This window comes from Polypterus senegalus, chromosome 9 (assembly GCF_016835505.1).
Source record: "Polypterus senegalus isolate Bchr_013 chromosome 9, ASM1683550v1, whole genome shotgun sequence".
NCBI lineage: Eukaryota > Metazoa > Chordata > Cladistia > Polypteriformes > Polypteridae > Polypterus > Polypterus senegalus.
Genome location: NC_053162.1, coordinates 157,772,397 through 157,799,352, shown reverse-complemented (window position 1 = coordinate 157,799,352; position 26,956 = coordinate 157,772,397). Strand labels below are relative to the sequence as shown.

At 37.0% G+C, this 26,956-nt stretch overlaps 1 protein-coding gene across 3 annotated transcripts in view; it reads left to right on the top strand.

Moving 5' to 3' along the window:
* The window catches only part of st3gal4 (ST3 beta-galactoside alpha-2,3-sialyltransferase 4), a 157,519-nt gene that overhangs the window by 75,337 nt on the left and 55,226 nt on the right, over window positions 1-26,956 (top strand). For all 3 annotated transcript variants that reach the window (XM_039764071.1, XM_039764072.1, XM_039764073.1), the window contains one exon: window positions 26,241-26,306. In XM_039764071.1, the coding sequence (XP_039620005.1) occupies window positions 26,285-26,306 (22 nt within the window). In that variant the 5' untranslated portion in view covers window positions 26,241-26,284. The remainder of the gene's footprint in view (window positions 1-26,240; window positions 26,307-26,956) is intronic.

The window sequence follows — 26,956 nt, the reverse complement described above, 5'->3', positions numbered from 1 at the left end:
CGAAGCAAGCAGGGGGTGACGCCCCCTAGTTTTCAAAATTCTCAAAAGGGTTGATGATGTTAAATATGGAATAAACTACTTGAGGACACCTTGTGAAAATTAAGGAGAAATGCATTCAAGACAGGAGCCAGGAAGCACTTCTTCATACGGAGAATTGTCGGAATCTGGAACAAACTACTAAGTCATGCAACCATGAAAGCTCTGAAATAATATTTGGATGAGATGTTGGGACAACTTAGTTAAGCAAACAAGCTTGATGGACTGAATGGTCTCCTCTTCTTTGTAAAACTTCTTCTCCTATTAGGTCTTTGGTTTTGGCTGCTATTATTGATCTGACCTAGATAGGATCATAAGGAAAATATTTGTGATCTGAATGAAGTCCATCTTGTTAGATAGTTCAGATCCAGATCAGTCTAAAACAATGTGGCTTGATTTTGCCAGATATTATAGCCACAACATATCACACAAACCCTTGGTTCAAAACTACACATAATCACATAGAGATTCTAAATCAGCATATAATTAAAACATTATACCTAACTTGCCCCTCTTTTGCTGTGATGTAGTGTTATTTTAATCTCCGTGGAATAAATCCTAGGACATTAAAAAAACAGTGCTGAGTTTTTGCAGAGTATATCGGGCAATGCTACAGTATACCTGTGAAACTACTGGGCTTGCTCAAGGCAAAGTGTATCACATTTTATTGTAAATACAACAATTAAGTAAAATTTGATACTGAACCAACTATACTATAAAGACCTGATTTTCTTAAAACTGACAATTGAAGAACATATAATGTAAAACAATATTGGAGAGAAGTTTGCATGTCCTCCACAGTCCTCTCTGAAAACCACAGACATGTGTTAGGCTAATTAATATGAGTGTGGTGATGTATTTAATTGGAATCTGTGCCTTGGTCAGGTCTGCCTTGAGTCCAGTGCTGGCAGAATAGGCCCTGGCCCGGTGTGACCCTTAATTGGATTAAGAGTGGTTATGGTTATGTAGGGCTAGAGTTAGCATACTGGAGTGGAGTTTGCTTATTCTTCCTGTGTCTGATAATTGGTTTTCCTTTGGGTACTCTGTGTTTCCTCAAATGTTCCCAAAAATGTGTCTGTTATATTATTAGTTAATGATTTTAAATTTGACCAGTAACTGAAGGTGTTTGTGTTAGATGGCCCTCTTATAAGAAGATACCCTATTAAGGGTTGATTCTTTCCTTGTACCTAATATAGATAAGATAGTTTTTGGCTGTTAGCAACTGAATTAAATGAATATTCCACCCCAAAAATATATTTTTTATGTATTTTATTTACATGAAGTAGATTCTAGAGATGATAGAGAAAAAAAATTTTGTCTCCTGTTTTCATGCAGAACAGAAATAACAAAAGTTTCCAAAAAGTAGTTGTCAATGATAATGAATGCTGGACTGGTCAGGTTACACGATGTACATATTGAGTCATCACAATGTCCAACACAAATCTATTTTTACTACCACCTCTGGAAAAAGCTCTCATGAATGAAAATGGAATGAGCTCAGATACACACACAAGCATTTGAATTGCACACAGACTTCCCAATGTTACATTCATATTCATAACTACAGCCGGAGTACCTTGAAGTTACTTAGTGGCAATCTGTAAAACTGCACGGGTGAAGTGACCGTCTGCTTGTAGAAGCATATTTTCTTCCTGAGAATGTTTGTACTTGCTTTTCTTTAACTTTTAATCTTTAGTTTCTCCCAGTGACCCTTGCACAATTAATATCACATGAAGCACAATGTTAGCCAAAGAATAGGTTGTTCCTGGGCTGGACTCATGACCAATAAATGAGAGTGGGTAGCAGATCTTCAATTCTAATGCTCAGTGGCAGTTGCTCTTGAGTTCATTTAATTTTTGTTTACAATACCATTTTCTGTAAATGGTTTATTTAAGAATATTTTAGTCAAAATGCTTGTAATTAGGATGTTGTAATCAAATGACTGGTTGGCATTGACATGTAGGTTATGCAACACTTTTCATGGATTTTTTGCTATTATTTGCTATTTTGTAGTGTTGTTCAAAATAGACTCCTATTATATTAGAAATGCTGTTATCTTTATTCTGCATCTATCTCTAAAATATCTAAAACAGATTAAACATTTTCCTTGGCCATCAGTAATTCTTTTAAGATTACATAATGGAATTCTGATACCATTACTCTCTGTGGCATTAAGAAAAAAGTTCCTTATGTTCAGTTATATGATTTATATATATTATAATTATATTTAGTGTTTTAAACAGGTAAAATCATTGCAGTACTATAAAGATTTCCTGAAGTTTCAGGTTCTTCATCGTAGGATGAAGTCGTCATTTGTGCTAGTGGTCTCAGCCTCACCTTTTCGCTTTTGACCATATAATAGGATGTACAAGAATCCCCACAAACCTTGCGGTTATTACAGAACTAAGCACTGCCCCGGTTTCCTGGCCCTTCTCATGCACCACCTCTTCCACCATAGAAAAAGCACAGAACTTCTTTGAGCCACACTCAGAAGTTTAGGATATGCTGTTTTATTCTCCAAGTCTGCTCAATAGGCTGGGGAATTTCTAGTAAAAGATCTCAGGACGATCACAAAAGATAACAGAGAAAGCAAGATGTTGTTTACATTTTTATTTCAATCCAAGAGTTTACAACCTTAAAAGCTAATAAAGTGTTATATATACTAATAAAAGGCAAAGCCCTCACTGATTCACTCACTCACACACTCATCACTAATTCTCCAACTTTCCATGTAGGTAGAAGGGTGAAATTTGGCAGGCTCATTCCTTACAGCTTACTTACAAAAGTTGGGCAGGTTTCATTTCGAAATTCTACGCATGATGGTCAAAACTGGAAGCTATTTTTCTCCATATAATGTAATGGAGTTGAGCTCGATGGCCGTGGGGGGCGGAGTTTCATGTGACATCATCACGCCTCCACGTAATCACATGAACTGACTGTCAATGCATTACGTAGAAAACCAGGAAGAGCTCCAAAAAGCGCTGAAGAAAACATGCATTATACAATTGAGAAGGAAGCGAAACAATAAGAAGCGAGCGAGTGACACATACTGTACAAGCATATTCATGCCTGCAGCTACTTCGGAAACAAAGCACGGTGTAAACCTAAAGTTTAAATTAAGTTCATAGACAGGCTGCCGCTGGCGTTTGTCATGCCCACGGCTAATGCGGGATACAAGTTTAATGAGAGGACGCAGGGTATAAACGACAGTTTATGTCACTTTCTAACTAAGTTCAAATTGCTGGTCAAAGGCTGTGCTTATGCAAATTCCAAGAGACTGTGTTTGTGGGAGGATTGACAGTTAAGGCGGTTGGAGGAGTGACGTCATCATCTCCCCTCCCATTTACCTCATTTCGCTCTGAGCTTAGCTCCGCGGCTAACGCCGTCTTCCGAAGCAACTTCGTCACACTGCCACCAAATACGCACAGAATAATCCACAAGTTAATACACACGCTGTCTCCACACTGAATCCTCCAGGCACTACTTACAAAAGGTTACATTGACAATCGTGTTACGTTATTTTTAAAATGTTTCCTTTTCTTAGCACAAGCACAGCTGAGAAGCTTCGATGCATGTGCTCCATAACGCGTTAAAAAATAATGCATTTAATCACACTTTGCAAGCAAAAGGGAACTTTTGTCAATGCATGATTTCCTGGTACACCGATTACATTGATCAGCGCTTCCCGATTCATTTTACCCTCGCACCACCTTGGTTTGAGAAGAAGTATGAAAAAATATGAGGTTAACACAGAAAAACAGATCACCAATTTAAACTTTATGAATAATCGATTCACCATCAATAATTGTTTTGGTAAAGCCATACTCAGTGTAATCCTCCTTCCATTTTATAATTTTTCCGCCACTAGCCATGATTAAATAACAATAAAAAAGTAAGAGCGAAGCAAAGGTGACTTATTCAGGCAGGCATATATATGACAGCAACACTCATGACAATGTCAATCATGTTACGTTATTATTAAAATGTTTCCTTTTCTTTTTCATTACTTCTTTAACACACTACTTCTCCGCTGCAAGGTGCGGGTATTTTGCTATATATATATATATATATATATATATATATATATATGAATGACCTCCAAAGAGTGCGGAGACTTTTGATATCGTGAATGTGTCTGCAAAAAGTGGGGTCTACTGCCCAGCAAAAGTCAAGCAGCCGGCGCTCGCACATAGCTGTGCTGGCCTTTGAGACGCTGACTGCGCTTCTGCCTTAAGTCAAAGTGAGCACTTTTAATTTTTTTCATCCTCCCCCTGAGCTATAGCCCAGACAAGTGCAAACACGGGACCCCTATTCTACACCGCGGCAAACTAATATTAAGGCATTTCGCAGTTTCTTTTGCATGTATACGATTATGAGGTCGTCATTTTAGCTGCTGTTAGTACTACTTACCTGTTGTGTTACACAGTCTTTAAAATGTAGTTTACCCGCAACCACTCCAGTAGTGCTCAATGTACCTGTACTTCTTAAAACGTTAATGTTTTACTGTTTAATAACTTATAGACTACATTTTATTATTTTTCCCTTGCACTCAGTGACCAAAGCTATACACACACATAGAGACACATACATATATATACACATATATATACCTGTGTGTATGTTTGTATGTATGTGTATATATATATATATATATATACACACACACACACCTATCTACATTATATATATATATATATATATACACACACACACACATACACACATAAATCCATACACACACACACATATATATAATTTGTGTGTGTGTATGTATGTATGTGTATATATGATGTAGATAGGTATGTATATATATATATATGTGTATATGTAGATATGTATATAGATATGTATATAGATATGAAGATATGTATGTGTATATATATGTATATATGTATGTATATATATACTGCTCAAAAGAATTAAAGGAACACTTTTTAATCAGAGTATAGCATAAAGTCAATGAAACTTATGGGATATTAATCTGGTCAGTTAAATAGCAGAGGGGGTTGTTAATCAGTTTCAGCTGCTGTGGTGTTAATGAAATTAACAACAGATGCACTAGAGGGGCAACAATGAGATGACCCCAAAACAGGAATGGTTTAACAGGTGGAGGCCACTGACATTTTTCCCTCCTCATCTTTTCTGACTGTTTCTTCACTAGTTTTGCATTTGGCTACAGTCAGTGTCACTACTGGTAGCATGAGGCGATACCTGGACCCTACAGAGGTTGCACAGGTAGTCCAACTTCTCCAGGATGGCACATCAATATGTGTCATTGCCAGAAGGTTTGCTGTGTATCCCTGCACAGTCTCAAGGGCATGGAGGAGATTCTAGGAGACAAGCAGTTACTCTAGGAGAGCTGGAGAGGGCCATAGAAGGTCCATAACCCATCAGCAGGACCAGTATCTGCTCCTTTGGGCAAGGAGGAACAGGATGAGCACTGCCAGAGCCCTACAAAATGACCTCCAGCAGGCCACTGGTGTGAATGTCTCTGACCAAACAACCAGAAAGACTTCATGAGGGTGACCCAAGGGCCCCATGTCCTCTAATGGGCCCTGAGCTCACTGCCTAGCAGCATGCAGCTCGATTGGCATTCGCCATAGAATACCAGAATTGGCAGATGCACCACTGGTGCCCTGTGCTTTACAGATGAGAGCAGGTTCACCCTGAGCACGTGACAGAAGTGAAAGGGTCTGGAGAAGCCATGGAGAACATTATGCTGCCTGTAACATCATTCAGCATGAGCAGTTTGGTGGTGGGTTAATGATTGTCTGGGGAGTCATATCCATGGAGGGTCACACAGACCGCTACAGGCTTGACAAAGGCACCTTGGCTGCCATTAGGTATCAGGATGAAATCCTTGGACCCATTGTCAGACCCTATGCTGGTACAGTGGCTTCTGGTGCACGACAATTTCTGGCCTCATGTGGTGAGAGTATGCAGACAATTCCTGGAGGATGAAGGAATTGATACCATTGACTGGCCACCACACTTTCCTGACCTAAATCCAATAGAACACCTCTGGGACATTATGTTTTGGTCCATCCAATGCCACCAGGTTGCACCTCAGACTGTCCAGGAGCTCAGTGATGGCCTGGTCCAGATCTGGGAGGAGATCCCCCACAACACCATCTGTCATCTCATTAGAAGCATGCACCGATGTTGTCAGGCATGTATACAAGAACACAGGGGCCATACAAAGTGCTGCGTACAATTTTGAGTTGCTGCAATTAAATTTTGGCAAAATGGACTAGCCTGCCACATAATTTTTTCACTCTGATTTTTGGGCGTCTTTGAATTCAGGGCTCTGTAGGTTGATCATTTTCATTTCCATCAAGCGATGTGGCATCCTTTCGTTCCTAACACATTACCCAGTCTATACCAGTATAGATATCCAGGAGGATTTCTTTTTCCCATTGAGATCTGATGTGTTTTCAAAGTGTTCCTTTAATTTTTTTGAGCAGTTTATATATATATATATATATATGTATATATATATATATATGTAGACTCAAACCCATTATGACAGCAGCAATCCAAGCTGTGAGAAAACAGTAAAGAGGAGGCGTGTCAGGCGTCGTGGTACATTTTCTGATGCAGCTAGACGAAAACAACTTCGTGACGCTGCCAAATACACAAAACAATTACTTTGACAATCATGTTACGTTATTTTAAAATGTTTCCTTTTCTTTTCATAACTTCTTTAACACACGACATCGCTGCGAAGCTGGTATTTTGCTATATATATATATATATATATACCTGTATATATGACAGCAACACTCATAACAGTGACAAAACAATTACATTGACAATCATGTTACGTTATTTTCAAAATGTTTCCTTTTCTTTTTCATAACTTCTTTAACACACAACATCGCTGCGGCTGGTATTTTATATATATATATATATATATATATATATATATATATATACAGTATATCACAGCAACACTCATAACAGTGACAAAACAATTACATTGACAATCATGTTACTTTTTTTTAAAATGTTTCCTTTTCTTTTTCATAACTTCTTTAACACACTACTTCTCTGCTGCAAAGCGCGGGTATTTTGCTAGTCTTTATATATTTACCTAGCACAAGCATGCCTTGTCATGTCATGCTGAGCTGTTAATTTTCCATGTCAGTCTGAACTGACCCGATCCATAGAGGTGAGCTTTACCTAGAGAGAGGGCTCAATATTTTGTAAAAGGAAGCATAATGTCAAGGAACTGGGCCAATATTACACTGGAGTTGCAGGTACTGGGGCTTTTTATATTGTTTTAGTCAAAATAGCTTGTTTGTATTTTTTAATATGGTTTATGATCAATTATCAGTTTAAATTGTCTTATTTCCGCTTCCTCTTCTAAGAATTTTTATACTCTGTTAACTGCAACCTTTAGCAGACGTCTAAACCTGCATTTCCCGGAGGTTGGAAGGGCTCATGATTTTGGATCATGCCAAGCCAAAAATTACAGTTAATCTCAGCCAATGTCCAATTAGTACATTTAATACTTAAATCTAGTAGTTAAAAAACTTTTTTGATCAAATACAGAAACCAGGCTCTGTTTAGGAATCTATAGCAAGAAAAACGTTCTAAGTGGAAAGTGAAAAAAGCTTGGGAGGAAACTCCTGCATGTGCTGTAGCTCCATTCCAACCGCTCATTTGGATTTCCACTTTCAAATCCAAAGTGAAGGCTGGCATTTTATTAGTGCAGTCCGGAGCTGGCGTTCTTAGTCATAGTCTGCAGCACTTTTGTATGATTCTGTACTTGCCAGTTGTTAGACTTTGCTCATATAACATTCATTAGACGTTTGTTTACTGTTGTTAATCATTTCTATGCACTTTAAATGCGTCACTCAATATTTTTAAACTTTAATACTGCTTAATGTGTGACTTGTTTATTTTATTTTAGATGGCCATTACTAGACCTTGAATGGTATAGAAAAATTCCCCAACTCCACAAATCTGCACTCCGATAAATTCTGATTCATGGTTATCATATCTTCAGAAAATATGATTCCCTAGAAAATTTTTTCACTATGTTTTACAGCTTTACCTTTCTTATGTTTTATAAACAGCCAGCTTCATTTGAATTACATATATTTATAGCTTGTGTACTCTATGACTGGTGGAAAACAATGTATATTTTCAAAATCATTATCTATCTGGGGGATTTATGGGCTTTTTATATCCTGGCACAAGATGTCCACCAGAGTTTTATGCTTTTTTAGGTTCATATAACACATATGGATAAGTTAAGTGCTGCTGTTGTGCTGAAATGTGTTTTTCTTGGAATCTTTGTATGTGGCTTAAGTAGAAATGGAAACTGTCCGCTAATGAAATGACTTTAATGTTAACCTTATGTTTTAACTTGCTACTGAATTTGCATGCATAGTCTGGACAAAGCATTCATTGAAAAAGAAAGGAAATTAGTTCCTGAGATGAGATATTTATAACTAGGGGTCTGCATTCATTGAAGGTCCTTAAATGGTTTAGAGATTTTTTTTTTTTTTAAACTTAATGTGATGTTTTCAGTGTAGAAAGACGTTATTCACTGAGCTTTCAACAGTTGTTTTATGAATGTGTGCTTGCATATGCTAAGATTATCTTAACTTGTTTTAATTTTCTTATAACTAAACTAAAATAGAGCAGTGAACATATGTAGTCTAAAGTGGAAAACAGAACAGATAACTACTTGGATTGCCAGGATTTCTCAACATATTCACCTAATATTTGATGGTGAATGTTACTCTGCCCTTTCAGTCCACAGTTGTTGTCTTAAAATGAATGTATTGGAATTTAGTTTTCTGCGATGCTGACAGTTATGCAAAATCTGAACTCTGTTTGCCTTTGAGTTTATGAATGTAATTCTTCCTGGCCACACTTTTTCTTTTTTTTTTAATTGCCTTTTGTTTCTAAGCATTATCCCAGTATAGGCAAATAGTTTATTACAACCATGAAACTGACAACAGATTAAAGCATATTTAAGCAAACTGTTAATGCTTACCGACTCAGTTTTGATTCGATTCTCTTCTCAGATTTCTGGTGTTTCTCCTATTCTCGCCTTGATTTCTGGGTTTATGACCTTGTGCGTCTTTCCTTAATGATGATTAGCTTTAGCCCTTTTCATACTAAAGTAGTATTTTTGTGTACCAGAGGTTATGACATCTTAGGAGTAGACGATATACTAGTTGATGTAGTATACTAGATGAAATTCTGCTTCCTGTATGAATTTCAATAAATCTCTTTAACCAGCATGCTAAACATTAGTGGAATACTTGAAAACACACCCAAAATGTTAATCTGTACATGCAAAATTAAATAGTAAATTAAAATTTCTGTCAGCACATAAGTGTTTAGGCAATGCTTTTGTGTATGGACTTGTATGTAAAATGTATGAAATAAGTGAGGCTAGAACTTCAAGAATGTTACTCAGAGTGACGTATGGTTCAACCTGACTGGTGACTCAGTAAAAATAGAAAGGTACAGCAGGAAGAAGCCATGTCCTTTGCTATGTTTGCTTGGAAGCGGTGACGTCAGCAGCAGGACGCACTAAATGAGTGAATGAGAAAGAACCTGTACTTTTAATAGTTTCAGAAAGGTGAATACCTGCTGTCGAATCTGCTCAAGTAGCACAGCATTAACAAGCATTTTGATGGATAAGAGGCCATCTGCACAAATAACCAGGAATCCATTAGTGATTTGTTAGAAAATATGTTTCAGTCTAAACATATATAAAGTAAAAATGCATTACTTACACCAGCAACTACTGAAACACTCAGAATTTTTTAATTATACTGTAATATGTATTTTTGGACGTATTGCTAAGACCTATGACCACATCTCTCTTTTCTCCAGTTGTCAGTCTGCACTATTGTCCTATTATGTTCTGTTATATACTGCTTGATCTAACACGTTACTGAGTATATATCACTCGGCCAAAATTATCTAAGAGAAATTACAAAAATAAAAGGAGAAGATAAAACTTGTAGTTAAAACTTTAATTGTCATTTTTTATGATTTTATTTTTCTCTTTTGCTAGAAATCTGGGTTTTCTTTTGACATCCAAATGGTCCTTTCTTTGAAAAAGAGCTAATGACTTGTTCGGAAGTAAGGTCAAATTGGCTTTGTCCCATAATGCTTGCCCTTAAATGAGATGGCTGGCTAACCTGATGTCACCCATGGGTGCATACTTATTTATTACCCCTGTCTCCACTAACTAGTACAACAAACAAGCAAGCAGGAGTGGATAGTATGGCCTAAAATCCATGTCATGATCTAATGGAAAATTCTGACCATTTTACCAGATAGCAGTATAATGTATTTGCATATACTTTTTAGACTGAAACACTTTTTAAACAAATATTAAAAAGTTTTTACTGATTAATGTTTGATAGATTTGACAGCAGATGTTCACTTCTCCTGAACTGACACAAGTACAGCTTCTTTCTCTTAGTCTCTGTCTCCCTCTCTTGCTTGCTTACTCACCTACTGCTGTCAGGTAAACCAATACAGCCTAGCTGCAAACCTCCAGAGCTGTGCTCCATTGTTGAGCCATTCACATTGCATACACCCGATGACATATAGCAGTCTTGGCATTATACTTCACTTGTATATGACAGTTACACAATACATCCAGCCATTCACGTGTCTCACTATAAGTCCATTTCAAGGGATACCTGACACATCGTTCTCATAAGACTTCTTTACACCATGGTTAAGAACAGAGTTATGGGTGGGTTATCTTACTTGGGAATAATGACGACTTTAGAGTAGGTGTTTCTTGTAGTAGTAGGAGTGTTTTCTAGTGCTGTGAGCCATAGCCAGACCCTTCTCATAGTTTCAACTATCTAAATCATGTGACATAAACATATAATCCAATCGCCAGTTCAACAGAGTTTCTAAATTGCAGCGCTTCAGAGTTCTTCAGCCACATCTTCTCACAAGCAAACACAGCACAAGATGTGTCTTCTTCATGATCTCCCTTGCTTTTTGTATTGACTGACCCATCAAGATGAACCTTAAGGTACACTGGTTAAGTTAAAAGAGTAGGCATACTTCTTACACATAGTTGACATACAACTTTATTACCTTTAAGACAGTAATACACTGGCACAAGATCATATTTTGCATTTCCTTTTGCATGTAGATATTGTGTTTTATGTTTAAATGTGTTCATAAGTTTTTCACTCTATTTTAGTATATGGATAAAATGGTTTTCACAAAGTCCATACTGTAAGAAGGATTTCATCCAGTATACTGGAAAAATCCACATATTGCCCACTACTACTTTGGCGCCCAACCCCCAGTTACAGCCAGTCTGCCGCTCGCGTTGTGAAGAGGGGGGCTGAACGCACCCCAAGGAGACGCAGTCGCTCCTCTGAAACCCCTTATTAAACAGTGATGCAATGGAAAACAAATCCAACTTTTTTTTACCTCCTGTTTGCTCGACCAGCTGCTGCCTTGCTGCTGCCGTGCCGCATGATCTGCATCTCATGCAGCGCTTCGAACATTTAAAAGCCTGTACAGCAGCTGTCCTACTCTGTCTTTTATTTCCGGCCCTGGGTGTGGTTAAATCTTTTGGCACAAAGTCTCGTTTTGCGGGACGTGAGTTCTTGATATATTTTAGTTTATAATTTAAAAACGGAATAAGAATCTGAAAATCTAACAGCATCACATTAACACTAGAATTACCAGAGCCTACGAAAAAAATCGTAGATCCGCCCCACCTTAAAATGCTTCACACCTCTCCGTCATCGTCTTTTATCCTTTAAATGTTGTTGATTAGCAGCAAACAGCAAGCAGTCTGCTATCACATCCCCCACCGGCACACAGTTTTCTCAGCTCAAGTCTGTTTACCTGCATGTCAGTTACTTAGAGTTGTATAGAGTGAAAAGTCAAGCAAATGATAGCTTTTATAAATACAGTACTATATTGTTATTTGAAACACTTGCATTTCATGTGTGTTCCGTGTCCACAACGATTTATGCACAGTAAACACATCGTTAAAACAGAAACGTTTTTCATGTTTTAGTAATAATTGACAAAATGTAGACATGAAGTGTACAATGTGTGAAGCCTGAATTCCAAATATCAAAGAAACACTTTTAAAAAGATACAAGTATAACAGAACAAATGCGTTTTTTTCCCCCAAGATTATAACCGAAGAAAAATAAATCAGGTTAGTGTTGCTTATTGACCTGACTTCTCAGGTAGTGTACTGGTTAGCGCTGCTGACTCCAATTCAGAAGGTTCTATGTTTGAGTCTTAACTTCTCCCTAAATAAATGTTTTGAGTAGTGAGCTGTTCTTATTGTTATCCATGGTGCAATGCTAAGAACTGCTGATTCCCAATCAAGAGCTTCTGGGATGGATGCTGGCAGCTTTTCAAGTTTACCCTTTTGAGTTGAGAGCTGCTCTTATTGTTAATATTATACAATAAAAACATACATTTGATTTGCGTCTGTAACAGCCGCTGTAAATGTATAGTACTTGTCAAAGTTAGCATCTTTTTTTTAGTTTTATTCTCACTCACGTTCACGCTCCCACAACACCTCCCTGTCCCCCCCAAAACCCCCAATCTGACGCTGTTTTACAGGGAATTCTCAAATGCCATATATACCTAAGTCTCTCTTTTTTTGTCAGCGCGGCTTTGACATCATGGATCAGAAAGCGCACAGGCCTACTAATTCAGCATGAGCAGGAACACTCCAGAATAAAACTGAATAAAAAAAGTTCACATCCACAGTCATTCTCAGTCACGCACAACATTCACATCCATGTCCACAGTTTTCCCAGTCTCGTTCGCACACAAGATCTGACACGGTTTTCAAGAGATGGTGTAACAAAAAAAGTACCACGTCTTTATTTAAAAACGGCGTCAGATCGGAAGGGGGTGTGTGTGTGTCTGGAAGCTTGAACGTGAATCAGACAAAACTGGGGGGCTGCACTGAATAAGCTTCAGTTTTATTCTCTCATTGACGACTACGCTCTAACACCCCTACTGATCTGACTCTAAGTAACAGCACCAGCGTAAATTCACACCCGATCTGACGCTGTTCGTTTTCAAATAATATTGCATTAGTGCGATGATATTTCCTGATTAATTTTATACCCAAAGTCCCATATATTTCTACACGCTCGCCTCGATCTAACACTGCTGTTTTCAAATAATGGCGCGCTATAACAGAGGTGAACTCAGATCGGAGAAAACAGAAGCCCTCCCTGCAAGAAACGTCCACTCACATACAGTATAAGAACAACGCAGCTGCACCAGGCTTAAAGGCGAAAGTCCGGCGTCATCCTGCCAATCACTTGTCCTTCAAGAAACAGCATGGCTTACAGAGCTCGCCAACGCTACACCAGATCTAAATACTAGCGTGGTGTATGTGCCCAAAAAAAGTCTAGCTGCATTCTCGTACCATTGCTCGCGTACTAAAGTGTCAGCAGGTATTTTTTATGGCATTGCACGTGTAATTTGTAAGCATGCCCTTCACGATCAAACAGAGGAAGCTCTGCAGTATACTTGTGACTGTATGCTGTAGGGAGATAAGTAAATAAAGTAAAACTAATAAAATTTAAAAAAAGACGCTAACTTTGACAAGTACTATACATTTACAGCGGCTGTTACAGACGCAAATCAAATGTATGCTTTTATTGTATAATATTAACACTACTCAAAACGTTTATTTTGGGAGACGTTAAGACTTGAACCCAGAACCTTCTAAATTAGAGTCAGCAGCTCTAACCAGTACACTACCCGAGAAATCAGGATAATAAGCAACACTAACCTGAGTTCTTTTTCTTTGGTTATAATCTTGGAAAAAAGCGCATTTGTTCAGTTATATTTGTATCTTTTGTGAAAATGTTTCTTTGATATTTGGAATTCAGGCTTCACACATTTATACACTTCATGTCTGAATATTAAGGTGCAGAGTGCTTCCACAGTAGCGATATTAGGGTGGAACTGTTTCTTGAAATCGCTTGAAATTCAACCTACAAAACATAAAGAATGTAGCTTACACAATAGATAATTACTAAATAATGTACTATATAATAAAACACTAAGGTCTGTATGTCCATTCCTCCGGGGCAATCTGATTGGTCAGTTTGTTTTTGATGACACAATGAAAGAGGAAATGCAAGTGTGAGATCCATGAGGAGTAGTAAAGGAGTATGAGGTATGCTGAGAGAGTCAAAAAGTATAAAACTGGGCATGAAGCAAGAAAGGTGCCTTGAAAACAATGACAGAGTCTAAGAAGCAGGCCTTACAGGACACACTGAGAGTGTTGGTGAAGAAATTTTGACACACATGCAAATACGGAGGAAAGGTGCTGATTGTGCTTGTAGGGCAAGAGATAGCAATTTTTAAAATTATTTTTTTACCTATCTTTAACAGGTAGTGTGGCTAGTATCTAAATAAAACAACACTGACAAACATTCTGTAATAAAAAAAACACTTAAAAAATAATAAATCAAAATGACAGAAAAGACAAAAAAAGGAAAATAAACATAAGCCTAAAAAAAAGCCCTGACTGTAACATAACAAGTCTGAAGAGCTGAAACATTGTTTTTCTAATCATCGTTTTATTTTTTCAGGCTGGAATTAACTGGTCCTTAATATTTTTTTTTGTATATGCCCATATATATCCCCTACTTGTGACTTTCATCAGGAGAAAAACAAGTCCCAGAAAATGGATAGTTAAAGGAGGCCATAAAGTAAACACCCATTCATAGTCCACATCTCTTCTTCCATCAGGATTGAACATAAGGCAAAAACCCATCTCTGAATGGGGAGCCTGTCCATCGCAAAGTACAAACTCTTGCACCTTCACTCTTCTGGATCAAATTAAAAGTCTCAAATTAACATAATGTACATCTTTGAGGTGTGGAAGGAAATCCCATACTGACACAAAGAGAATGTGTAAACTTCACACAGTCGGTCTTAGGATTCTGGAGCTTTGAGACAGCCATGCCAACCACTATGCTACCATGAACCTGCATTGTTAAACTTGATATTAAAAAATTTCGTATAATAGACAAAAAATGAAATCTCATATATTAATTTTATGGTTCTGAAATTGCTGGCCATATCCATGGAGATAATTCCACTTTAATTAATTTTGGCAGTACTTTTACTCATGAAGGACATCTTACTTCCTGAACGTTGTTTCATAACTTTATATTTTTATGTCATATGCAGTCAGTCACTCAATCTCTAGATTCATTGTGTTTTGGACAGAAAAGAGTTAGGTTATTCTTTAAGTCCACCTAACACTATAGTTGGTTATGAATGAACAAGCCAAATGGCTATAATAATTTGTTGAGAAAATTCAGTGTTTTTAAAACTTACATCTCCGGAGACTCAAATTAAGTTACACAAAGTGATATTATGGAACAGCAGATTCCACCCACAAAGGAACACATAAGGAACATTACATAGGCATAAGAAATACAGCTAATAATAATCAAAAGTATCAGTATCATAAATCAAAACCCTGGCTGAAATATAACCCTATCCACTTTGGAATTATCTGCAAACTTAACCAGCTAGTTATTTATGTTCCTATCCAGATCATTTATACACTGTATATTTTAAGTATAACAGTGGACCCAGCACTGATAAGATTCCTTGCACCATAACCCTTTGCTTCCTGTGTTTTAACCAATTTTGATAACCAACCTTTCATGGGAGACCTTATCAAATGCTTTCTGTAATTCAAGATAAATAACGTCATATGCACCTCTCTGATATTGTCATTCTCTCTTATGTCCATCAGTTAGCATTTTAAATGTGATGCAATCATTTTCTCTTTAAAATAGAAAGACCAATTATGAAGAGAACTATAGTAATGCATTTGAAAAGTGACAAAGGCATTTGCGATGTCCCCAGATTTAGTGATAATACATTTACGGGATGTTTAAAACTTGCTGTTAATTAGACTAATGGAACATTCATCTGTTTGTTTTCTAAATCCACTTTTTACAGTACAAAGTCAGTAGAGGCGAAGCCTATTATAGAATGATTGGGCATCAAACATAACCAGCTTTAAATGGGATGCTGTTTGTTTTACTAGGACACACACACTCGCTCACCTGGGACTAGTATAGAGTCACCTGGTATCTTAATTTCCTGAGAGTTAACAGAAATATCTGAAGATAATTCACATGGACACAAGAACCGCTTGTTAGTATCATACCTACAAAAACCAAGCCTGAATTTGCACCCTGTCCCTTATAGCTGTGAGGTAGGGGGGCATTATTTTTAACTGTTTAAGTTGGACAAAATTGTTTTCTGATGTAGTTAGTCAGTATTGATGATAAGGAGCTGTGTGCAGTTGCGTTATATTAGCATCTCTCTGCTGAATTTTGGTTTGTTTTCCATACTTCAGCTCTATACACTTAGAATCTAGAATTATACATAGAGAGGTTGAATCAGTAAGAGCTGCACTGTAGATCTAATCAGGTCACAAAGTATCCCTTTCCCTTTATGCACTGTGGTCTTTTTTGCTGAACAGAGGGAGTTATTTTATAGGAATCAGGGTTTTTTTGGATGCTGGTGAAAATCCAGCCATAATCTATAAATGGACATTTTTTGGTCAAGTGCCCAAGAGCACAGTAATCCTCTTAGGGAAGAGGAATAATGCCAAGAATACTTTACTTTTTGATGTCATTAATTTTGTTTTTCAGTTATAACTGATACATCTGAGACATTCAACTGGTTTAAGCAGGTTTGTTAATGGAGGGGTGGGTAATTAATAAGATTTTTTTTTTTTAATTAGCAATGATGTTGTTGCAGCTATTGACTTACTTGATAGTCTGTAAGCTTTCCCTTTTATTTACAAGTTATTGGACCCTTGTTTCTAAAGCCTGTTATCAGTGTTTGGATTTTTTTCCCCACTTATGTACCTTCTAATGCTTATTATATTTAATTATTAAATTCCTTATTGATGCTAAAGACTTTGTAAGGATTGCATTTCTTCCAACATTTGGTGGACTGGGTTCAGGATGAGTTACAACACCACACAATATTAAATTACTTTACATAAGTTCCAGAATGGATGGCAGGCTTAAACTTATACTGAGTTTTTACAGTACTGTACTACAGGGCCAGCTGTTGCCCTTTTATTACACATATAAAAATGTGCATAAATACAATCATTATTATCAATTAATATTCAAAACACTAAAATATTTGTTTGTATACAAACAGAAGCATTGACCATAAAATGTGTATATGTTAGTTTCTTTCTTTTTCCTTTTTCCCTCACCAACACTATGTTGTCCTTTGTCAGGTTTCCCAAAGTCACGTTGGTCTGCCGGGAAAGAGAAGACAAAGAAATACAGTAAACAGAAATTTAGATTGAAAAGGCAAAATCGTTGGTCTCAAAGCATGCAAATGTCTAAAACGGGGAGATAAAGACAAAAGAAAGCTTAGCTTGTCCTTCCTATCCCTCTTTTCTCTTAAACACAGAACCCTCTCTGTCTTTCATCAAACACCTTCTAATTTACGTAATGTTGATGTTTTGGTTCATCCATCCATCCATTATCCAACCTTCTACATCCTAACACAGGTCACGGGAGTCTGCTGGAGCCAATCCCAGCTAACACAGGGCGCAAGGCAGGAACAAATCCCAGGCCCACACACACACACCAAGCACACACTAGGGACAATTTAGGATTGCCAATACACCCAACCTGCATGTCTTTGGACTGTGGGAGGAAACCCTCACAGTCACGGGGAAAACATGCAAACTCCACGCAGGGAGGTCCCGGAAAGTGAACCCAGGTCTCCTTGCTGTGAGGCAGCAGTGCTACCACTGCGCCAACATACCACCCATAATGTTTTGATTCCTTCTTGTTTATTTTAAACATAGTCAGGTAACACTGTGTACTCCAGTAGGTGCTTTTTAAAATCTGAAGAGCTGAGGGTGCTGATTTTATATTAACTGACAAAACAGAATACAAAGCAGGAACTTGGTGACTGAAATTGTGTGACATAATTGGGGAACTCAGCTTTGCTTAACTACTGATATAAAAGCAGTTGCCACTGACAAATATACTTAACACACACATTTTTGGCAAACTTGCTACCAGGATAGACCTCAGCTTCCTATGGCCATGATCATGATAAAGCAAGAACAGAAAACTGAGGAAGAGTTTAATTTGTACTGGCTTGATGACCTTTTTCAAACTTTTGAGACATCCTTCTGTGATGAGCTGACCTAGGGGTATTTTTATTGTTAAACCATAAGTGGTTTATTTCAAGAGATTACGTTTTTTGAACAGTGTGAATGACAGTTTCCTTTATTGGGTGTGGCTGATTTCTGTGACTCTAAGTTCAGTACTTGACCTCCTAAACTTTCTTATCAGCTGGTATCATATGGTGGTTTTGGTAAATTCCTCACCTGGTAGCTCTCAAGCAAGTCTGTAAGAAAAGTTTAAAAAAGCAAAATATGTGTGCATTTCAGAAACATAACCAAAAGATGCACCATTTCACATGTCCACGTGAAGTGTTTGGAATTAGTATTATTATTATTTTTTATTGTGATCCCTCAATTTAGTTGGGGTTTTAATCATCAGATGTACATTTAATTCAGCTTAGATGTATGCTTATATGTGGCAGCTTCTGAGTTCTTGCTCATTTGAGCACAGCTGCACATGTTTTGGTCAGGTTTAAATTTTTGCAAAAATAACTGTGTTGCTATTAAATTTGTTGCCAAGTTTGCACTTAAAAAAATAAATGTGCAGTAGTAATGAGTTAAAGTGAACAGAACTGGGGATGGGTGCACAATAGAGGGGTGTAAAACAATTAGAAAAGATGAAAGTGTTTGGAGGAGAATTTATTTAGAACCTAAAAGCTTGTTATATATAAAATGTCAACTCCTTTTACTTCTTTGTATATTGAATTACAGTTGGCTCCTTGTGCTTTTATATAGCTGAATTGAATAAAGAAAAAGGTTAACAAAACTTTCACTTAAGATCTGATTGTCATAAAATTAGCTCACTGTCTATTTCCTTCTTCCTTAAACATTGCACAGTTTTTTTTTTTGTTAAATCTTTGGGTGAAACACAGATCACTCCCACCAGGGCATATGGCTGGTATGCCAGTTTGATTGAGTTTTAACCCAGGCTCCAGAAACTTGCAAATTCCTGTTCTATTTAGTTTTAGTTTCTTCACAAAGCTTGAGGGCTTGTTTTGACAGGCACTTGGCTTAAGTGTGGAATTTCTTAGAGACTGTTAAAATGTTTGTCACTTTTAAAACTATCCATACATCCATTCTCCAACCCACTATATCCTAACTACTGGGCTGCAGGTTAGGTGCATTGGTAATCCTAAATTGTGCTTGGTGTGTGCGTGCCCTGCCCGGGGTTTGTTTCCTGCCTTGCGCCCTGTGTTGGCTGGGACTTTTAAAACTAAGGGTTTCAAATAGAAACCTTAAAAGAGCAAAAGGGTGAGCCAAAAATTTCCAGAGGGTTGCTTGTACAATTGTGGTGATCTGCAGTGAAAAAAAAATTAAGTCCAAGGGTGCCATACATTTTAACTTAACTTATGTGTCCTTTGAAAAAGTAAAAACTAAATGCTCAGGAGATTTCTTCCTTAATGTCCATCACTTTTAATTTGACACCGACCTATATTAAAAGTTAGGCCTTGTTCACACGGGCGTTAAGTTTTTGGATAAACGAACTTGCTCTAAACGTCCTAGACGTTTATGTTGCATTTTGTGGTGGCGATCGATTGACTTCTACACTGGCGTTCGTTTGTCTCTGTCTAACGCCAGCCTGCAGCCCAAATTGTAGTTTGTGTGTTAACCTGTGGAGACAGTGTCGAGAACTGGATATGAAAGCCCTTGTCGTTTTATTTGAGGTGCCTCCTTTCAATATGGACCATTTTGCTATGTTAGATATTAATCTTCTTGTTTTAAAAATACTCGTAATACGGCGACGTAGGGAGAGAAAAATCGCCGCCGCTACTGGGTTCATCCTCTGACTGCACAACGTCGGGTTAAAGCAGTGCTTCTCAATTATTTTCTGTCATGCCCCCCCTAGGAAGAAGAAAACATCTCGCGCCCCCCGCGACTATAAATAGTATCATTTGTCTATAAAATTGTTATAAGTACACCTCTGCATAACACTGCATCCTTATTAACGTATAAGAGAATAAAAAAAGAAAGAAATATGGACCAATTTACAACAAAGAATAGCTTTATTAAATGTAACAGAAAAGATTTAAAGTGCATTCTAAATTCAAAAAAAATTTAAAAGAAAAATAAAAAGCATGTTCCCGAGGTCAAACGCGACCCCCTTGACGGAGCCACGGGGGCGCACCCCACTATTTGAGAAACCCTGGGTTAAAGGAAGTTTTTTTGTGCTTTATGAAGAAATGCGAAAATTTCCGCGCAAGTTTTTTAATTACTGTCGGATGTCGGTTTCCACTTTTGATTGTCTGCTGCAGCTGGTGCAATGCCACATTGCACGCCAATCAACCAATATGCGAATTGGTGTTAGCCCAGAAGAGAGACTACTTGTCACTTTGAGGTAAGCAAACAGTAGTCGAGTGTGCGCTTACACCGGTGTTATGCACTGAAATGCCCCCGCCATGGATTGCCCCCCCTACATAATCGTTATCAAATATTATATTAGAACATAAATTAATAGGTTCATGGTTTACAAATTACATGAGACCATAAAATAAGCAATATGAAAATATATATGTTGTATATGAAAACATAAAAATATTAATATTTTTTCATATACAAGATGTAAACTTATATATATCCGGTCCTCCGAAGCGTAAAATAAACGCGCAGAAAACGAACTAGAAGCGGTTTCCTTGCGTTCGTTGGGTTTTGAACGCCAAGAAAAAGCTGCATGCAACGTTTTTGATGCCGTATAAACGTGCTGCCGGACAAACGCGCCGTCACCAAAGCCCGTGTGAACACTCTCATTGACTCCTACGTGTAGAAAACACTCGGCGCTTGATCCGCGCACACCGGACGCTACGAACGCAAAAAACGCTCGATTTTAACGCCCGTGTGAACAAGGCCTTAGGCAAGCATAATCATTTGCATGTTTACTTTAAAAAGATGACATCCTCCACTCATTCTAAGTCTTTTATTTTTCTAATGGGGTTTTCATGGTAAATATTAGTAGTTAAGCATTAAAACTGTATGCCATGAGCAGGCAGGTGTAATCCACACCTCTGACTCCATGTGTGACCCTAAGATGACATGATTTAATTAGTAAAAAAAAGTATATATATGAACCATTCTGTTCCTTTATGAAGTGTCTTGGGAGGATGCTCTCTATGAATAAGCACCTCTAAAACCACCAGACTGCCAATTCAGGCCTTGCCTTTGTCCTACTTAAATGACTAAACCTGTCTCTTCTAAATGTGAAAAAAGACATTGAAAATATTATACTATAAATCTACACCTTTCATGCTGCTTTGAATTATGTTTACTATAGAAAGACCTTGTATAAAATCACAAAAGAGTCTGTTTTAAACTCAACAACAACAACATTTATTTATATAGCACATTTTCATACAAAAGAATGTAGCTCAAAGTGCTTTACATAATGAAGAATAGAAAAATAAGAGACACAGTAAGAAAATAAAACTCGGTGTCTGACTCATTGTCTGACCTGAATTAAGTCACTGAACATGCCAGGCTCCAGTTGTAAACATCATGTGAAAAGCTGTACAGCTGTGAAATTTGAAGACACTGAGTTGATTTTCACTACAGATAAAAAGTCCAAAAAATCACATGAATGCAATTTTATATTCCCTGCCATTGACTCACAGCCATAAATTGAGAGAATCACTTTGTCTGTCTGCGCTCCTGAGATATTACAGTCCATTAGTCTTTATTTTATGTAGGACATTTAGTGGAGTGCATCACTGGAAGATGATTTAAAATGCAAACTCAAGTATTTTTCAAACTAACAAGAAATAATAATAATAATGATGATAATAATAAAGGTTATTCCATATATTACAAATTACAAGGAAACAAAGTGTATGTCCTGTAATTGTACTGTATGCTATGTTAAATAAAGTTAAGGATATTTTTTACAGGTTTAAATAGCAAGAGAATCCAGAATGTTTACATTTACTTACTCAACTCATGCTTTTATCCAAAGTAATTTAACTTTCCTGGGATATACAGGGTGTACATGGTAGAACCATACAACCTCCAATATGTCATCTATTTCTATATTTCTGTTTTTGGGTTTCTGACAGCCTTATATGATTTAGTGCCAGAGGCTTAACCACATATCCATCTATTTATCAGTATATACTAGTAAAAATATCTGTCTATCTCTCCATTTTCAGATATGCTTATTAGTGTTCAGGGTTGTTACTAAGGCAGAAATACTTCTGAAAGTGTCCTCCTCAGGTGTATACGTCTGAAAATGCAAATTCAGCATTATATTGTGGATTGACAAAAACGCTGACACTAACAATGCTATGATTTGTCAGTGCTTATTACATTGCCTTTCCCTAATTAGATCCTACTCATTACGGTATCTCCTTCCCTGAATGTTTACCCTCCATGCAGGGAAAAATATATTCCAACATAGAGAGCACAGCAGAGTTGAATGGTGCTTGTTGTGTTGCTTACCTCTGTATGTATCTAAATTGTGTTTTATATCGTGTGAATGCTGCATTCCTGTATACAAGGTAAATAATTTACTGATCACTACAGTTTGTCCAGCAGCATTAGCGTTCCTTCAATGATCGCAGGCGCTGGGTAACACATCTATGCTGCATGCATGGCCAGTGTAGGCGGACAAGTACATCATATGCATTTTCAATCATTTTAGCGTGGGCTGTTCATTTAAACACCATTTTTAAATAAAAACATACATCTTGGGAATAAAGTTTCAGTCTTGTATTGCAGGAATCATCTTAGGTTATCACAAGCCACACATGCATTCTCAATTTACAATCACACATTAGTTGGGCTGTTATCTGAACCAGAAAACTCATAAAATACATATTTATTTTAATATGTTCAAATATGACTTACATATTCTAGGCAATACATTTTGTGTCATTTGACGAGCACTCAAACCAAGAGTATTACCAGGAGAACCTGAAAAGGAAAGTTATTTATAAAGTAAGTATAATGAATGGAGAAATAGAGGAAAACCTAATCCCCTTTTGGACCCAACTAACACAAATAAATGTCTCTGATAAGCCTGTGGGGGGGCCTGTCCACTTTTCCACTATAAGAACAAAACTATAGCTCCTCTCTCACTATTTTGAAGCCTTCCACCATGAAGCACAAGAAAGGGAGTACAGGCCACCAGCCAGAGTGGATTTTCATCTTGGTATGGCTCTCCAGAGTTGAACGTTCCACTGACAGCCAAGCCCAAAACTCAACAGAGTTGAGAGACCTGCCTAGTTCCAAGTATAGGGCCAAAGCTTCTATCAAATATCAAAAGATGTCCACAAAATGGACAGGAGGAGGAAAATCATTAAAAACCTCCAATCCAATAACAGAACAAAGCTCCTTTCATATTAAATTATTTATTGAAAGAATTCTGAGGTATTTCCGTTTATAAAAAACAAATAAAATACATACAAAGCCAAAAACATAATTAATAACAAAATATGAAACCTAATATTTAAATAAAAAGATTAAATAATTAAGGCATAAACTGGCAGACATCCTGGCTACACCATAAGCTCTCTGACAGCACTGACCTTTCTTGCTCCTACCACTCTTTCCTGTATATACTCACTAAGTCCATGGCCCCTGATATCTTCGACTCTGCAGAAAGGAGTGCTTTCAGGGTCACATCCAGTACCATTTGAAGTACTTCTGGTACAGAGCCAGCCCCATGTAATACTTCCCAGAACTCCCCCTGGTGGCCACAAATATTCCTGCTAGCCTCTTGGTCTAGAACAGAATTTTGCACTCATATGCCACTTTGTCAGGAAGAAAATGTATACTATTGTGAAACCCTAAATTTTGACCCGGTGGTAATTGTGTGTGTTGTTTTGTTGGGTGGGGGTTCTGTTCTTTATACAATTCCACACTTTTATTGAAATGTTAAAAAAATGTTGCAAACATACTGAATATCACACTTTGTCAGGAAGAGTCAGTAGGTTACTTTGGAACCCAAAACTGTGACCAGGAAACAGGATACAGGAAACAAAAACCTCATAGGACTGACTTTTTATATTGAATTAAAAGCGGGGATCTTGACCAGTTAATGAGGGAGAGAGGTAGTTCTTCAAAATCACTCCCATGAGGCTTTATTTGCCTGTTGATGATGTGAGCTGATTTTTCCAGAAGTAGATATTTAACATTATTGTAGCAAAAAAGCAGGTGCTTTGTACATACAACTGGATAAGTGACACATGAATTATGCGATACGAGTAATGTGAGATTTTTATTTTCTATTTTCCATGGTTGTTTTACACATTCTGTTATTAGCTTGATTTATATCATAAACTTTTTTTTCTCCCCATTCTGCATGAAAACAAAAAAATTACATTTTTTTCTTGGCCATTACTACAGACTTCATGGGATAAGTAACATAGCAGAATTATCATTTTTGGGTTGAGTATTCCTTTAACATAGGGAACCATTTCCTTCTGTCCCCAATTGAGCATGGTGGGAGTGTGTGATCTCTTGCCATTCACTCCTTACTCTTCTTCCATTATTATTTTGTCCTTGGAATAGTTATTCCAGGAAATATGTTCATTCTGGCCTCCCTGTGTTGTAATGGCACTTATGTTAAACAAACAAAAAAAGTTCGACATAATTTGACACTCAATACTTATAAAAATAAAAGCTGGGCAGAAAACAATTTGTTATTCTTCACATTATTATTTTTGTTACTATCAGACTTTATTTAATATTCTATTATTGTTTGAGAAAGTTCATTGCAGCTCAAGTCAGATTCATGTTTCACATAGGAGGAAACACTATGCCCACAAAGCTTTGCACATTGTCAAGTGTGAATGCTACAACACTCAAGTGACTGTCACCAGAACTTCTTGAAAACACCTCTCTTCATAAAACATTCTGTCATGGAGTGCTATAGAACTGGAATACTTTTATTTTGATATGTCACATTTTGATTTTAATTTTTTGTAAATAATTCATCTCATTCAGGTTCTTTTTCTGTTGTTGCATAGGTTAGTGCTGTTGCATCATGGTTTGAGCAGCCTAGTTTTGAATCCTTTCTTCCATTTGAGAAACATTTAAAGAGGAAAAGGTGCCCCAGATTATATACAGAGCGACTGGCAATGACATTACATTTTCTGACCTCAAGGAGAAGCATACTGTAGCTGTAAGCAGTAAACTGGATCTTTGGGCTCAGTCGGGTGGAGGGTGTGGTTGGCAAACATAACGGCTTGTACCTTATTTGTAAATATTTTCTTTTTTGCATATAGGAATAGCTATCTCCTAGTTGTAGCATTGTTTTGCTGGTGCACTTTTTGTTTGTTTCTTATATACAGGTGTGTGAATGTATATGTGTGTGTGTATATATATATATATATACTTTTTTTTTCCTTGTAAATTTTTTTTCTTGATTTGATAAACTGTGTTTTGTGTCTATAAAATTTTTTTTATCTTTGATTATTTTTCATTTTTTGGACTGGTAATTCACTGTAAATATTTTTCACTTTTTTTGATGGGACATTGCATTTTTGTGTTTTTTTGCTTTGCGTTCTCCCCACCATAACTTATCATCAGTGGGGGAGAAGCAAAACCTTTAGTTACATAATAAATTTCCATCTGTGGTTTTGTAGTGAGAAGTCAAACAAAATGACACCTTTTATTGGCTAACTGAAAAGATTACAATATGCAAGCTTTCGAAGCAACTCAGGCCCCTTCTTCAGGCAAGATCGGATTTTGACATTTTAGGGCCCCCGATACTGAAAACATCAATATCTTGATGATGTGTGTTTGTGTGTGTGTGCGTGACACAGTTTCTTGAGGATGGTCTCTAGAGCTAAAGCTGCTGGATGGAAAAATACCAAACTCAAAAATTAAGCCTGTTATGAGATGATGATTTTCTGATTAGTTTTTGAGATAAGTCATGTAAGAGAAAGAGGCTCCCTAGAGGAACCCTCAAATACTGTATTGAATTACAAGAACCCCAGTGTGTAGTCTTGGGCCAACCTTGCCAGAACACAGGGTGCCACATTATGTCTTATTCCTGCTTTTGTCTTCGTAGGGTAACTTCACCCAGGATGCAGAAATGAATGTCAGAAGGCGAAGATGAATTTGAAGCTTTTAAAAAGTGAGTATGCTCATAATTTTGAAAGAATAGTGGCAGAAATGCACAATAAGTTTATTTGTTGGTTGCTAGTGTTGACCTGTTGCTGAAGAAATTTAAAGGAATACTTCAACCAAAATATTTTTATATGTTACTTATCTTGTATAGTTTTTTTCATGCAGATTGGAGATAATAAAATTTCTGATATAATACTACTACTACTACTACTACTACTACTGTACTACTACTAATAATAATAAATACATTTTAATTATATAGCACCTTTCCCATGTTCAAGGTGCTTCAGAGTCGCCGAATGAACATCAGGGTTTATGTAACATTGGATACAAATATTTTCTGCAACAATACTAAAACAGATAAATACAGGATATACAAAGCTTTAGACAGAATTAAAGACAATGAACAAAAGTAAAATACTAAATTCAATACTAAAAGAAAAGCCTGTCCAAAATTCATAATTTGTGATTTAACACACACAGAATTTCTCCTGAGCATCTGGACACAGAGTTAAACTGAAAGAATGGGCAGAATATTAGGTTAAGTTAAAAGCCTTCCTGAACAGAAGACTTTTAAGTTGTTTTTTAAAAGAATGAATTGAGTCAGCTGATCTAATTTATTTAGAGAGGTCATTCCTAAGTCTGGGCGCTGTACAG